Below are 16,933 nucleotides of genomic sequence, written 5' to 3' on the forward strand. Positions count from 1 at the left end.
CGGCTGCAGTTTAGCAAAACCCACGGACCAGGACCCTGCAAGAGTTAGCAAATGCTTAACTAGAGTCCACAAGCCTCAGAAGCATTTTGAAAGAGCTCCAGCAAGTTTAAAGTGAATCATGATTTGGTTTGAAAATCTTAATATATATGTTAAAAAAAAATAGTTTACTGGTAGACTATGGAGGACAGGCTACCTTTCGTCACAGTGGTGGAGGACTTAATGCCCACCACCGTGACAGACAGTAATTCATGCTATATAAAGATGACAGCTGGCAAGCGGTCAGCTCTGTATGTGTGAAGGAAGCACCATCCTAGCGGTTCCCTTCACTATACAAAAAGTTTCTTAGCTAGCTGTCATTGGTTTTGATGTAGTTATTGAAAAAACAGAATTACCACGTGTTCCCCACCCCCAAGCACTCTGGAATTATGTGGTTTTTTTTTTTCTTTTTCTTTTCCATTGTCCCTCCGAATCAGGCTACACGGGAAGGCCTGAGGCCATGTATTGTTACCACTCCATCGGATTTCACTATAAATGCGTGCAGGCCTGAGGCCACATTTCGTTGTCACTCTAGCGGATTTCACTATAAATGCTGCAGTCCAGGCCTGAGGCCATGATTTGTTTCTACTGCAGTGGATGGCACTGTAAATGCTGAAGTCTGAGCCAGAGGCCACGTTTTGTTGTCACTCTAGGGGATTCCACTATAAATGCTGAAGTCCAGGCCTGAGGCCACGTTCCGTTATCACTCTAGAAGATTTCATTATAAATGCTAGAGGCCATGTTTTGTTGTCACTCTAGTAGATTTCACTATAAGTGCTGACCTCCAGGCCTGAAGCCATGTTTCGTTTTCACTCTGGCGGATTTCACGATAAATGCCGCAGTCCCGGCCTGAGACCATGTTTTATTGTCTCTCTAGTGGATGGCATTATAAATGCTGTAGTCCAAGCCACTAGATCTGGCGTCGGCCACCAGCCTTTTGACTTTGGCAATTCTTGATTCATTCTGCCATGGTTTCTGCAACAATTGGGGAAGCAGCCGGGCCCTCATCAATCTAAAAATCATTGAGTAAAGGAAAAAATACTAAAATGTGATGAAGTCTGACAGAAAACCACTAGAAGTAACTATATTTTACTCATACATTTTGTAAAATCACAAGGTCAAACTAACACTGAACCTAAAAAGCCAAGTGATCTGGTGTTGGCTGGCAGCCTCTTGCCTGCTAATGGTTTTTTGTAATGTTTTTTGTAAATCTTTATTACAAAAAGAGAAGGCTGAAAAGAAAGATAGATGGTGAGGCGTGCAAAATAAACAGAGCAGTTTACAAAGACAGGTGGACAGGGTTGGATAGATAGATTGATAGCGATAACCCTGCAGATAGATGCACTTGAAAAGATAGATACATTGAAAGAATTATAGATTTGCAAAGATAGATAGAAGTAAAAAAGATTGATAGAGTGATACATACTCTCTTTTTTATCATCTCTTCTTGTTTTTTCTCTTCTTATATTATTTTAAATTGTGTTTAGGTTGAGCCTAGGCAGCGCGCATGCGCTGGTTGGAGAACCTGTTGTATTGTATAACGGACTTTGCTCCCACCTGCTGCTTACCATTGGTCCAGTCCAGTGTCGCTCTTCTGTGCAGCCTCCTAGGTGGTTCAGACAGCGATACATCACTCACGTTGTTTGCAGTGGCGCACCGCTCAACTGCAGTTTCCTTGTGCTTCCATTCCTCATCTGTTGTTGGCGGCGACCTCTTTTTTTTTTTTTTAACTGTTAAAGCGCTTGTTTTTTGGGTTTTCAATTTCAGCGTGATCACGCTGAGTTCTACATTGTGGGATCACGTGCATTTTTTTTCTCTTTACAATATTGTAGCAACAAAAGTCCGGTTAGGAGTTCACAACGCTAATAGCTCTAACTCGTTTTGAAGACGTGATCACTCATGTCGATTGTCGGAACTAATTTCCCAAGCCTCACAGATGAGACTATTGGCTTTAATAATTTTCAAGTTTGTGAGTATGTTTACTTCTGCAGTAGCATGGATCGTGCGGCTCTGTGCGCTTCGTTCAATGCTGTGTGAGAGCTTATTTTTCATGCAACTTCAAGCTACAATAACTATTAAAAAAAAACGTATTTCAAGAGCTGAATTGTTGTGAAGTAACAAAGCCTCGTAAACGGAGTGCAGGCGGTCCTCTCTTGTAGTTCAATAGGCTGTTGAAGCCACATCCACGTCATGATTTATTTGATTACTTTTTACATTCTTAGAAGCCGCTTTTGACCTGAAGTCATTGCGCTCTAAATAGTATACTACAGTGAAGTCGAAGCTTCAGCTTGCAAAGAACAGTCGTAAACCATAAACTAAACCGCAAACATTAATGGGAGGGTGGAGGCCAATGGCCGAGAACCGAGCGATTGGATTAGGTGTGAAAAGGTTCTAGACAGGAAGTACAAAAGGGACGCAAAGGGAGAGGCAGGTAACAAACTAGGAGGAGGGGAAAGGCCTATGAGTGGGAAAGAAAGAAAGTGATTTTAAGCAGGAAGCGTTAGTAGGAAAAGTGATGTTTTACTTTATTTAACAGCTTATTTTATAGTTAGACATGCTACAGTGTATTTTTAGTATGTTCTAAGACTTCGTGGGCTTCAGCTTTTAAGTCATATAGATTTTTCATGTTGCTTTTCCTTTCACTTTGTGTGCCTAAATGTTGATGTCTCACACTAGGCATGGTGCACCTCTTGGTTGTCACACTGCTGTCTCAGAACAGGGGTCATCAACATTTTCTGCAGCTTCATTGACATTAAACCTAATGTCCCTAGAGCTAGATAATGATTTGAACAAAATACTTAGATTAGGGGCACTATGACAGGGCTGTCGTGTGTTAATTAAAGTGTGGTCTGTGGAGATGTATAAACGTTTGTGAACGAACGGATACAAGTTTATGAGTGACTGAGAGAATGTGTCATATGCACTTGTGGCACAGGACATACTTTTCACAATGTGTGGCACCATTACATGCATAACACAAACGTACCACTTTTAGGTTGAGCAGAGCAGCGCACAAGCACTGCTCTTCAGCATGTTGTAACCTTTTCTGTGGGCCTTAACTGCGCCCATCTCCCGCCCATCACTTTTATTGGTTCCTGGGCCTACTTTTCAAAAATCTCTTGATGTTGTTGGTAAATGTTTTACATGTGCCCCGGTTTGAGGCTGCTTTGTTACCGCCTTGGAGACTGACCATGTTACATAGATTATTGCACAATCGGCCATGTAACTTAGTGTGACGCACTATTTTTCTCTTTTGCTTTGCAGCTGTGCACTGCATGGCCTTATGTTGCTTTTTTCCTCTCTCTACTTTTCGGACATCTTGCTGTTTCTTTGCAATGTCTATGGGATCTTTTTTATTATTATTACTTTTTTGCAGTTTTATGTTGCGCAAACTTGATACAAAGGTATTAGAGTGCTTTATTTATTTTGTATTTTTTGCAGTTTTATATAGCGCGAACTCGATACAAAGGTATAACAGCAGTTTACGTGCACACCGGTTACATTACACAAGAACACATTCATTTTTGGTAGCTAGGAGAGATAGAGGGCCTCATTACGACCTCGGCGGTCTTTTTCAAGACTGCTGAGGAACCGCCGTGCTGAAGACCGCCATTGCAGGCGGTTTGCTGCACGGCGTATTATGACTGCTGGCAGCCCTCCATCCTTTTTCGGACAGAGAGCCGCCAGCAGCCATACTGGCGGTCGGCGGGGAAGTGGAGGCTGATCCACCTCCACTGCCCGTCATCAGAACACCGCCCACCGAATCACATTCCATGATTCGGTGTGGCGGTGTTCTGGTGACGGGGAGCTGGCGGCGGAGCAGTCCCCATGTATCCCGTCCCCTCCCGGAGGATCAACGGACAAGGTAAGTTGATCGTCCATTAGGGGAGGGGGTGGGGGAGTTTGTGTGTTGTGTGCGTGCATGGGGGTCTGCGTGTAAGTATGTAGAGGGGGTGTGTGAGTGCGTGTATGCATGCGGGGGGGTTGTGTGTACGGGAAATGTGTGCGGTCGGTCAGCGTGCATGTCTGTTGTATGTGTGTAAGTATGTATTGTTGCAGTGTATGTGTGTGTGTTGGGGTGTGTGTCTGTGCATGGTGGGGGTGGCAAGGGGGTGTGTGTCTGTGCATGTTGGGGTGAGGGTGGGGAGGGGGTGTGTGTCTGTGCATGTTGGGGGAGGGGGTTCCTGCCACCTTTGGGGGCAGGGGGTATGAGGGGGGGACTCGGGGAGGGGGATGGTTGAGACCCCTATCAGTGCCAGGGAAGGAATTCCCTGGCACTGATAGTGCCTACCGCCATGGATTTCATGGTGGTTCCAAACCACCCGAAATCCATGGCGGTATGCATGGTCGTGATACCGCCGGTGGTCTGGTGACGGCCGCCGGGTTGGAGACCGAAGAATCCAGCACAGCGGTCAGAGTGGAGAAGCGGCGGATGACCATGGCGGTAACCGCCATGGTCATAATTCCATTTTTTTTCCCGCCAGCCTGTTGGCGGTATTACCGCCACTTCTCCCCCGACCACCAGAGTTGTAATAAGGGCCTAAGTGATTTGCCCAGAATCACACGATGTTGAGGCACCACTGAGACACGAACTGTGTTCCCCAGCTCCAAAGTCAGGAGCTTTGGCCATTAAGCCACTTTCTCTACCGTAGGTTTCTTTGTCTAGTGCATATTGGGGCAGTCTGGGAATAACTCCAAAATGGTGGAAAAGAAGTTGTGACTCCAGACCCAAGCACTTCACGGCCTCAAGCTAGATAGCAAAATATATCTAGCCTTTGGATGTAAATTGGGCCTCTTCAAATAGAGTTCAGTTAGTAGGGGCAGCCATTTTCCTGACCCTGTAGAGCAAAGAAGCTAACACAAGGGTACCACAGTGAGAGAAGCAGCGTATCATAGGTCACAAAAGTGGAGCAAAGGCCATGACTTCCTCCTCTTTTCATTCATTGGTGTCATGGCTTTTGACAGTCCCCTCAAAGCTACTGCAACCTTGCAGATGTCATTTCCGCGCTGTCTAAAAGAGCGCTCAAATAGCACTGATTCCTATTTGAAGAGGCCCCACCTCAAATACCCTCCACATTCGCTGTCACAGGCGGAGAGCATTTCCCCATCAACCAATGGTCTACTGTGTATAATATCACAGTCACTCTGTAGGAATGAAGTAAAAACACTCCCAAGATGGTGGCCTTGTTGTGTCCTCTCTCGTGCAGCGACAGGCCTCGGAGGGTTGCTGTTGCACCTGGCATTCATCCACTACACTCCAAACCAAAACATGTAGGTAAAAGACATTGTCATTTACAATCCAAATAGCTCTAACTCTCACAAATGCGAGACCTATTGCATTGCAAATGCTTGTTTGTTTTCTTCTCCTCCACGTTGGGTGGTGGCTTATTAAATATCATAAACAACTTTCTTCACATTTAGCCAGTTTGTCATGTTCTATACATTTATTGCTTATACATTTGACGATTTGTATATCTTACAGCCTTGACAAAGTCACATTGGTGACAAAACATGTGTTGGCTGTCCATATAAACATCTGGAATGAAGATATATTTGTTATTTCCTCTGAATAAAAGAAGATAATCATACATGGACTGAAGAACAAATAGTATTTTTTGAAACACAGAAGACTTGCTAATACCATTGGGATCAGTCGAAGAGACATACTTTTTGAATTTTTCTCTTCGTGTTTCTTAACCTATAGTGTGCTATGGTTGTATTGTCTTTGAATTTATTATTTATCTACTTGTTGATAGTAGGGTAGACAATCATTTAGCACCGTGGGTGGATCTCGGAAGTAGGAGGTTTACACCTCTGTATGTTTGGACACTTATGGAAGGTGCAACTTGTGTATATACCATTGCTACCATTTTGTGTTTATGCTTGCATTATAGTTTTTAGAAATGTTTGTGTTTGGTCAGTTTCCCTTGATGGCTGGGAGCCCAGGACTAAAAACGCAGGTGTGATGTGTCCACATTGTGTTTTGGGGCATTTCCTGTCACGGGCACTAGGCCTACCCACGCTAGTGAGGTACCATTTTTATCGGGAGACTTGGGGGAACACAGAATAGCAAAACAAGTGTTATTGTCCCTTGTCTTTCTTTACATTTTTTTCTTCCAAATGTAAGACAGAGTGTACAAAATACGTCTATTTGAGAAATGCCCTGTAATTCACATGCTAGTATGGGCTCCCCGGAATTCAGAGATGTGCAAATATCCACTGCTTCTCAACACCTTATCTTGTGCCCATTTTGGAAATACAAAGGTTTTCTTGATACCTATTTTCACTATTTATATTTCACCAGATGAATTGCTGTATACCCGGTATAAAATGAAAACCCATTGCAAGGTGCAGCTCATTTATTGGCTCTGGGCACCTAGGGTTCTTGATGAACCTACAAGCTCTATATATCCCCGCAACCAGAGGAGCTCAGCAGACATAACGGTATATTGCTTAAAAAAATCTGACATTGCAGGAAAAAGTTACAGAGTAAAACATAGAGAAACATTGCTGTTTTTGTCACCTCAATTTCAATATTTTTTTTTTCAGTTGTTATTTTCTGTAGGAAACCCTTGTAGGATCTACACAAATTACCCCTTGCTGAATTTAGAATATTGCCTACTTTTCAGAAATGTTTAGGTTTCTGGGATCCAGCATTGGTTTCACACCCATTTCAGTCACTGACTGTAAAGAGGCTGAAAGCACAAAACATCGTAAAAATGGGGTATGTCCCAGTAAAATGCCAAATTTGTGTTGAAAAATTGGGTTTTCTGATTCAAGTCTGCCTGTTCCTGAAAGCTGGGAAGTTGGTGATTTTAGCACCGCAACCCCTTTGTTGATGCCATTTCCAGGGGGGAAAACCACAAGCCTTCTTCTGCAGCCCTTTTTTACCCATTTAACAAAAGATTTTTTTTTGCTGTATTTTGGCTAATTTCTTGGTCTCTTCCTGGGGAACCTACAAACTCTGGGTACCTCAAGAACACCTAGGGTGTTGGGGGGGGGGGGGGGCGGGGGTATTTTGGAAGGATGCAAATTTGGTGTGGGTAGCTTATGTGGACAAAATATTATGAGGGCCAGGGAGGACATTGTAGTGTGTCATGGAGAGAGGGTCTCACTCACTGAACAAAAAACCTTTTCTGGTATCCTGGTTACTCCTTGAGTCTACACTCCTCGTTAGAAGGAGATCATGAAAGGATAGTATGCTCTTACTCTGCCTGCTGCACCTTTACATTGAAAGTGCAATCGAGAATTTCTTCAGCGCACTTGTCTATATAGACAATTAATTGCTAATATATTTTTTTTATAGACTGTGTATTTAAACGTATTCAGTGTTTCTTTTTCTTAATTTAACAGGTGACATAAATGTAGTGATGAACGAAAAAGGCAAAGGAATTAAACATCACTTGTGCAGAAAGTGATGTAAAAAACAGTATGCCTCAGGATCTGTTCACTTGAAGGCTAATGCCTCGCCAAAATCCTTTTCTACAGCAGAAAACCCAAACTGCCAAATAAGGACTGTACTTGGCTCTTAGACATCAGATGATATACATTGAAGGCATGACACTGACATATTGAAGCAAGTCTGATGAGGTGCTCATTACGAAGGAAGAGCTAACCTGGTATCAGAAAGAACACACAGGAGAGAAACCGTATGAATATCTGGAATGTGGCAACACATTTATTAGAAAGAGCAAGAGAGACATCAGAAACTTCATAATGGAGATCCACCATATTGATGGACTGAAAGTGTTCTTTGTAATGACAGACGTAATGCATCATCAGAGTGTCCACGTCGAGGAGAAACCATATCAAAGGACAGAATGTAATAAAGTGTTCGGATGGAAGACTAATCTAAATCAGCATCAAAAGATCCACACTGGGGAGAAACCGTACGAATTTACAGAATGTGACAAGGGATTTATTACCAATGGACACCTAACTCAACATCAGAAAGTCCACACTGGGGAGAAACCACATGAATGCAATGAATGTCACAAAGCATTTAAAACTAATAAACTGCTAAAACGACATCAGAAACTTCACAGTGGGGAGAAACCATATCAATGTACAGAATGTGACAAAGCATTTATTTTTATTGGAAGGCTAAAGCACCATCAGAAAATCCACACTGGGGAGAAACCATATCAATGTACAGAATGTGACAAGGCGTTCATAACATATGGAGAGCTAAAGCACCATCAAAATGTCCACACTGAGGAGAAACCATATAAATGTACTGTATGTAATAAAGTGTTCAGATGGAAGAAGAATCTAAAGCGTCATTGCAAAGTCCACACTGAGGAGAACCTGTATGAATGTACGGAATGTAATAAAGTATTCCGAAGCAAGACAAACCTAAAGCAGCATCAACCAATCCACACTGAGAAGAAACCGTATATATGCAATGAATGTGACAAAGCACTTAAAACTAATATACAGCTAAAACGACATCAGACAATCTATACTGGGGAGAAACAGTATAAATGTACTGAATGTAATAAAGTGTTCAGAACGAAGACAAGTTTAAGGCAGCATCAAAAAATCCACATAGGTGAGAAACCATATAAATGTACAGAATGTGACAAAGCATTTATTACCAATGGACAACTAACACAACATCAAAATGTCCACACTGGGGAGAAACGGTATACATGCAATGACTGTGACAAAGCATTTAAAACTAATAGACAGCTAAAACAACATCGGAAAATCCACACTGGGGAGAAATCGTATAAATGCACAGAATGTGACAAAGAATTTATAACAAATGGAGAGCTGAGGCAGCATCAGAAAGTCCACACTGGGGGAACACCATTCATTTGTGCTGAATGTGATAAGGCATTTATTAGAAAGTCATATCTAACGCAACATCAGAAACTCCACACCGGGGAGAAACCCTATATATGCACAGAATGTAATTATGAGTTCCGAACGAAGAAGACTCTAAAACAGCATAAAAAAATCCATTCTGGTGAGAAACCCTATAAATGTACTGAATGCGACAAGGCATGTATTACCAAGGCAAACATAATTCAACATCAGAAAGTCCACACAAGAGAGAAACCATACCAAACCCAAACTAATGCAACATCAGACAGTCATCCCTTGTGGGACAACTGTCCTTCACACAGGAGCGACACCATAGCAGGCTTCAAAATCTACTCACCCACTCGATATAGGGAGTCAGATTTTATGAGGTCGTGCTGTTTTAAGTCTTGGTCTGTTCTGGGGAGTGAACTCAAGCTGGAAAGGAACTGGTGTTCTGTCCATTCGGAAATTGAATGAGATATAAAGATGCCTTTTCAATCTTGTTTTTATCTTGACGCATTTGGTGTCTGTTCAAGGATCGAGTGCAAACTTCAGGTTGTCTTTTTACTAATTGCTGCTTGTCTTGGAAAATGGTGTTCACTTTTCTTTCTCTTACTACGGTTAGAGTTTTTTGTCAAGTGAGTTGTTGAACAATCATTGTGAAACAAAAGGCTGTAGGATGTCAGTTTTTTTTTTTCTAACAACATTTAAATAGCTTGGAAATAGAAAGTAAAAATATTCAAAATGTTAGGAATTATGAAAGCACATTTAAAAAAAATAAAAAAAAAATTCAAAAGTGTGATGCAAACAAAGATTTAAATAGAAGCAAAATAAATCAGAACACTTTTACTTGGAGATTTGTAAATGACAAATATTTGCAAAAACTCCATTTCCAAATATTATTGTTTGTACACTGTTTAGTTTTATCATTAAAACTGCATGTCAGAGGGAAACTTTGTGGCCGTAACAATGGAAAGTCTGCTGACCTCAAATAACTGTGTGCTACCACTCCATGCTTTAGTTATGTATTTATTAAAAGTGATCGTTTTTAAATATGATTTGAGAAACATTCCTGCCAGCCCTGCTGTCAACGAACAAAGAGGCACATCAGGGGTCAGGTATATCCTGTATGTGGCTAGATTTGCCTATGGAGCAAAAGTTTATTAAATCAAACAAAATTGTTTTTTATATAGCAGGCATACCGAACTCGCGTATCTGAAAGTGGTTTCATAGTTAACAACGGCTCAATGAACTAAAATATTAGGCTTGCAGGTCTATTAACATTTTTATGATTTATCGAGGCCTGCGTTGGAATAACTGAATGTGGCAAAGCCATCATTACAAAGGGACTATTAATGCAGCATCCCAAAACCCACACTATGCATGTACAGAAGCCATAAATGTGACCAGTTGCTGATCAGATAGTCATTATAGGTAGAAACAACCTTTTCTTGCAACGTGTTTTTTCCACAGGAGGAACCTAATGTGTGAACATGCATTCCAGGGAGAAACTGTATCTGTCTTCAGAGTGACAAGACATTCATTACAAAGGAATAGCTAACTCTTGGTCTGAAATTGTACACCAGGGAGAAACTATTTGAATATTATAAACATGAAAGAGCATTTCCTACCAAATGTTTTCTGATTAGGCATCAAAAATGCCACCAGGTTTAAGACGTACTGATTGGTCTTTCATTTGAAACAGTCATCAGTTGCTACGTCAAAAGATCTACGCCTGCTCACAGATATTGGAGGTGAAATACCTGAACAAGAGCTGGAACAGAAATAGTGGCAGTCATCGTAGGTGCGTAAGAATTAGTCAAGAAAAGGTCCCAACTTACCACAGAGGTGACAATATGCAAACTCTAGAGAGCATCAAACCTGGACAGAATGCAAGTGTTCCCAGCTTACTGTGGTATTACAACTATTTTGACCACCTCGTGATAAGACTTGGCTCTGCCTCTTTACTCAGTTACGTGAGACCTGCAAGGTCTTCTAGGGCTCATATCCACAGTTTTGGGACATTTATGATAGTAAAATTGAGAGTTTGTTATCTTGGATCTTATGTTCTTGTTGTTTATTGTTGACAGTGTCTTTCTTTCATTAACTATACTGCCTGGGAGAGGACAAGTTGAGTTTTGGGGGTTGTTTGGAACTCAGATGCCAATGGCCTTAGAGGATTGTAGCCCCCAAAGTATGTGTGCATGAGGTTTATGGTTTCATGCGGGACAGGAGCTGCCACCCTTTGTACAGACTTTGCAGGACAGTTTGCTGGACAACCTGTGAATAAGAGGTCTCTCTACTTAGAGCAGTGATTACAATCTCCTATATCACGTGTAGACAACAATTGTATTCTTTCTACTTCCGTACAGTGTATTTTCTTAACTTGCTGATCTGTAATAAAATGAACATTTGATGAAAGTACTGACTGCAATCTTAGATGTTTGAACACTGTAAACTTTCTTATACCGTACATCATATATTGTTATTTACTTATCTAAAGTGCTCAAATGTCCATTCAAGCTGTGCCCACACATTAGAAAAAAATACATAAATCTGTTTGCCTGAATAGGAAAAGACTAAGCAAAGGTTTCATCTCTGCATGAGCCTTGTTCAAAAAAGATAAACTCTGTGGCCCGCATTGGGGAAACCTGGGAGTGGATTAATGAGGAGACTCAAACAGAGGATTTATGTTTAGATGCCATGGACAGGGACTCAGGGTGTCAGCAATGTGTACCCCAACCCCTAGCCTCATAAAATGTGAGCACCTTGCCGATTGGCCACCTTACTTTATTCCAATGTGAGTAAATAGTCTAGTAACACCCCGACTCCCCCCCCCTTGGCATCCTTCAATGATGCACATGTGGCAGAAATTACTTCAGTCTCGATCTTTTCTATAACTATATGTTTATTTTTAATTAGAGGGTTTTATAAAGCAAGAACACGACCCAAAAGAATTGGAGTACTATACATAGGAAATGATTGTGTTGCTTACATATGTAAGTGCAATAAAAGTTTTAAACCATCAACATACCACGAGAGAGACATTGTATGAACTCTGTGCCCACATACTTAGATTGAGGTGGTCTACAATATCACTGCTGGGTGTGGGGATGGGCTAACACATCCAGTGATGTGTCCTGTTAACGTTGACTAATGGTCACTAAGCAGCTTGATAAAGCCCTTTTCCTGGTTCCTGTTCCAGAGCCTACTATAATAAACTGTCATGACAAATGCGACAGCGCTGGACCACACTCCCGTCCGACCTGGTCTCCGACTGCGCTTCCACCTAGTAACAATGATAAAAACATAATATTACTGAACTGAATGGGCCCATCTGGTGACTGAGGTGCCACAGTGGGAAGAATACAAAGATGAATCCTCAGTCCTTGAATGGACAGAAGGGGCAATTGACAGGTCATTGTTTCACCATCCTGCAGACATTCATACTTGGCTAGAGACCATAAAAAAACTGAAAGCTTCTCTTCACTTATTTGTGAAAGGTGAACTGTTGTTAATTCCACAGTCAACAAGTCTTAATCTTGTGCTTTAAAGTTTGAAAAAGAGGTAAGTATTCAGTGTGTGGTATCTAAAAGGTCTCCCTGGCCCACAATTCACCAGCTACTAAACCACAAATAACTGTCCACAGTCTCAAGACAAGTTACGTCTCTCATTGATACGGATGAAGGACAGGCTTCTAATACTACTGTTATATCTAACACTGCGGAGTATCACATGAGTCTGGGCAATTAAAAAAAATAAAAATGTTTTTGTTGCTTTTCAAAGAACGACATTCATAGCCACATTCTGCAGTATACAGAATAGTAGTGACGAAGAAAAATGAATTGCATCGAACCAAAGTGCACAAACCTGAATAAGTGCTAGGCAGTAGTCACAAACTGAACCTTGGTAGTGAATCAGACACAACATCAGAAGGAGGTTTTCACATTGAGAGTCAATAAGTAAGAAGAGAGAGGGCCCAGATATCCCTGGGACTGGGCGGCAGAGGGAGAAGTGAGGCGTAGAGTTCACTCGTGGTATCACAATAAATGAGTTGCCTGACCAGGATTTAGTGCTAGGTCTACTACTACTGTGCCAGAATACAGCAAAGCCCCATTTAGCCAATAAAAGTGCCATTGCCGTAAATCTTTTTTTGCAGCTCCAGAGGCTTGACATACCCCAGGAGTGCCAGGAGAGGGTCAGGGTCAACAGTGTGCTCTAACCTAGTGGAAAGAAGTGTGAATATACTGTGCCAGTAATCCTGTATAATGGTGCAGTTCCAAGTTAGATGAGCAAAATCGGCAAAGTCGGCTGCACATTTGGACAATTATGAGAACGTGATGGGTCAAATTTGGTAAGGGCCTGGGGGGGTTGTATACGTACGGTGCAAGAACTTATAGTGCAGGAGTTTGTGTTGGCTATTTGCTGAAACCAGCTTAGTTTGCATGCAACAAAATTGCCATAGCTTGTCAGAGATTAGGGAGTTCAAATCCCTCCCCTGAGCCACTCGCCCTGCAGTATGGCACAATGGTCGCAACTCAAGGCTGTTGTGATAAAGGCGGGAGACAAGCCTACTGCTTTCCAATGTCGAAATAACCATGGTGTGGGGGGGAGGGGGGGGGGGGGAGTTGGGCTGATTCTTCAGTGAATGTGGGCAATATTTGCCTTAGTGCACTGTGCAGTTGGAGATGGACAAAATGGTCCATCTTGGAGGTAGCCCCATCGACCTTGAAAATGAAGCGGAGGTCTAGTTTAACACTGGTGAAGAGATTACCCAGGGTACGGATCTGATATGTGGAGAATGTACCAATGTTTCCCGTGTCATTGGAAGCCAACGGGTTATTAGCAAGAGGAATATCTGGTGAGTAGAGGACATTATACCTTAGGTATCTTTGAAGCTTAGACCATGCGCAGCAGGTCGTGGAAGGGTGTGGTTATTTCAGAGTTCTCAGGTAATCCCTTCAGGAGGAGGCATGACAAGAGAAGGTGATCCACCTGGTGTATTTCTGGTTTTAGGTATGGAAGTCTGGCATCCGGGTGATACCAGTAGTTTGAAAAGGTGATGAAAGTCTGGTTCCCCAAAACTGCCTTTAGAATAAGGGAGAGTGAGTGTTTCCTATTTAATTCCGGGGCGGCGTCCAGCCCATATTAAGCGCGTTAAAAGGGTACACAGTGTAGAAAAGAAGGAAATGTTCAGCAGAATTGGAATGTTGAGGAACAGGTAAAGGAAGTGGGGAAGCACTACCATTTTAATAATCGCAATGTGACCTGCGATGGAGAATGGAAGATGGAGCCATCTGTCAATTTGGGAGGAGAAGGTGTTGATGGAAGGTCCATAGTTACAACAAACCACTTCATCCTTTTGTCGGTGAAGAAAGATGCCCAAGTATTTAGGGGAGTCATCACATAATTTTAGAGGTACTCAGTTCAGATTTATGCCAATTTATCAGGAGGCCAGAAAGTGCACTGAACTGGATAACCTCCCGGATGTCTGGGAAAGGTGCAAGGCAGGATCTCACAAACAGCAGTATTTTATCGGTGTACACAGTAGCCAGGATAGGACCCCTCTGAGGGGCAATCCCCTGTGTAGGTGTCGCTCCTTAAAGTGTTGAATTAGTGGGTCAAGGGTGATGATAAAGAGAAGGGGGGGGGCACCCCTGTTGGGTACCTTGGGATGTAGGAAAAGCATTGGTGAGATGACTGTTGACTAGTAGCCGGGCCACAGACTTGGCATAGAGGAGCAGGATCAGGTCACGGAAGCCCTGGGAAATGCCCAGTTTTCAAGTGTAGCTTGCAGTGTAGCTTCCATTCGAGGCAGTTAAATGCCTTTTCCGCATCGAGAAGGGCAACAGCCGCAGGAAGAGTTGGGTTAATTTCGTTTATTACTGCAAATATTGTATGCAGTTATTGGTGGTGGAGCGCTGTGGTACTAAGCCCGCCTGAAGAGGGGAAATTGTGCGTTCCATAAGAAGTGCTAATCGTGTTGCTGTGACTTTCACTACAATTGTTTTATTGCAATTGAGGAGTGTCAGATGCCTATACAGTATGTGGTACAAAGGTGTGGCGGTTTGCCAGGTTTGAGGAGACAAATAGTAACAGCTTCCCGTAAAGTGGGGGGAAGAATGACGTACTCGAGGGCTTCTGCATAGACCTCAGGGACGTGCAGGATTAAGGTTGGTTTAAAGGACTTGTAAAAGTGACTCGTGAAGCCATCGAGCCTGGGGATCTTAGATCCGCCTACGGCATCAATGTCTTGTGAGATTTCTTCCCGCATGATGGGGGCCACTAGAAATGGTTTCTGGAATCCGTAATGCAGACCTTGGCAATCTCAGATAAGAATCAGCCTCCCCCACAGTGTCCACATGACGTAAGGTGTATAAGGTTCAGTACTAATCAAGTAGGTGGGGGGGCGATATTCTCATCACCTGTGATCGTAGTGCCATTGTTGGTTTGTAAAGTACATGGCTTAGTAATTAGGTCCTACAATTTGGGCCAGGGAATGATCCCACCAGTCTCGTTCATCATAATATCGGGTGTGGGCATATTTGCAAAGAAATGTCACCTCTCGATCTGCCAAGTCGTGGATTTCTAGCAGTAGGAGTGATCGCTTATTCAGTGATGATTCTTAGGCTCCCTTAGAAATAGAATCAATAGTCCGCAGTTCCCTTTCTACCTGAGCCAAGTCTTTGCGTCTGCTTTTTAAGACGCCTGACTGTGTTGAGATGCAGACCCCTCTAATGTAAGCCTTAAAGTCCTCCTACAAGAAAGCCTGTTTGGAAACTGAGACAGAGTTCAATGAATACTATTCGTTAATAGCTGCAAGGAGGTCCGATTGGAACACAGCATCGTGAAGCGCTGGTTCTGAGACCTGCCATTGTCTGGGAGTAAAGCAAGTGTGTGGTATCATGAGAGGAGCATGATCTGAGAGTGTATGGGGCATGTGTGTCACATCTCATGACCAGAAGAGTATGAGGTTATGGGAGACAAACCAGTAATCAAGGGGCGACCATGAATCTTGGGAGAGCAGTGTAAAAGATTTAGCCTTTAGTATATGGGTAGTGAGTACGCCACACGTCAGAGAGATAGTATGTGTCCAGTAGTTCTAGAAGTGCATGCAGTGAGCGTGTATTAGTGGTTATGGATGTTCTGGAGAAGTCTACTAGAGGGTGATGTGTAATATTTGAATCACCACCAAGAATTTTGAGGTCCGCTGGAAAGCGAGGTATCCAGACTGTATGGTTATGATAAAACTCAGAAATGTCAGTGTTAGGGACATAAACATTTATCAGCAGGACTGTCCTGCTTGCAGAGGAACTGGAGACGAGGTATCTGCCGTCCTTGTCAGTGATGCACGTTTGATAAATAAAGGGTAGTGATTTGTGGACAAGTATACTCACTACTAGGCAGTAGGAGCTATAGAAGGAAAATACATTATTTTGTCCCCAGGAGTGAGCAAACTGACAGTCGTCTCGGGGTGATAAATGAGTTTCCTGTAGAAAGGCTATTGTAATCAAAACTAAAAAGGGTTCCCTGACTAGATAAGGAGAGAAATCCTGGGAATAACACACAAACACAGCATATAAATCTCTCCTACCTTATTCAGAATATAGAAGAATCAAAAATACTTACACCTTCATAGAACAAATTACTTTATTCAACCTAATACATAATTCAATTCATTGACTACCCTAGACTCACCAACAGAGTCACAAACACTAGTGATACAAAAATACACCATTGAGAAACCAAACTACAACACACATTTTTTAAAGACATACACACAAAACAATAATCAAACAAAAATAAACATCACAAATATATAAAATATGAAATTTTTAAATTGTGCAGTTTGATTCGTTATTATGCAGATGATAGCACAAAACTTTCTAAACAATTTGTCTAAGTTCGCACGATGTTAATGGTTTAGATGATTGTCCATTTCAAACACTGTGGCTCTTTCTTTAGCCATTCATAAATCTTCAGGGTTCATATACTGGTTTCTGACAGCCAATCGGAACAAAAATTCACCTTGACATTTGCCTTCAATTCCAAATAATAGGCATTGAGTTCTCTCTCGCCTCTTGCCTCC

The 16,933-nt window shown here is 42.3% G+C and overlaps 1 protein-coding gene across 7 annotated transcripts in view; it reads left to right on the plus strand.

Moving 5' to 3' along the window:
- The window catches only part of LOC138295234 (zinc finger protein 345-like), a 38,651-nt gene extending 27,362 nt beyond the window's left edge, over window positions 1–11,289 (plus strand). For all 7 annotated transcript variants that reach the window (XM_069233418.1, XM_069233420.1, XM_069233419.1 and 4 more), the window contains one exon: window positions 7,390–11,289. In XM_069233418.1, the coding sequence (XP_069089519.1) occupies window positions 7,753–9,321 (1,569 nt within the window). In that variant the 5' untranslated portion in view covers window positions 7,390–7,752 and the 3' untranslated portion in view covers window positions 9,322–11,289. The remainder of the gene's footprint in view (window positions 1–7,389) is intronic.
- Window positions 11,290–16,933: the final 5,644 nt, after the last annotated feature.

The sequence above is a fragment of the Pleurodeles waltl genome, chromosome 5 (genome assembly GCF_031143425.1).
Source record: "Pleurodeles waltl isolate 20211129_DDA chromosome 5, aPleWal1.hap1.20221129, whole genome shotgun sequence".
Lineage (NCBI taxonomy): Eukaryota > Metazoa > Chordata > Amphibia > Caudata > Salamandridae > Pleurodeles > Pleurodeles waltl.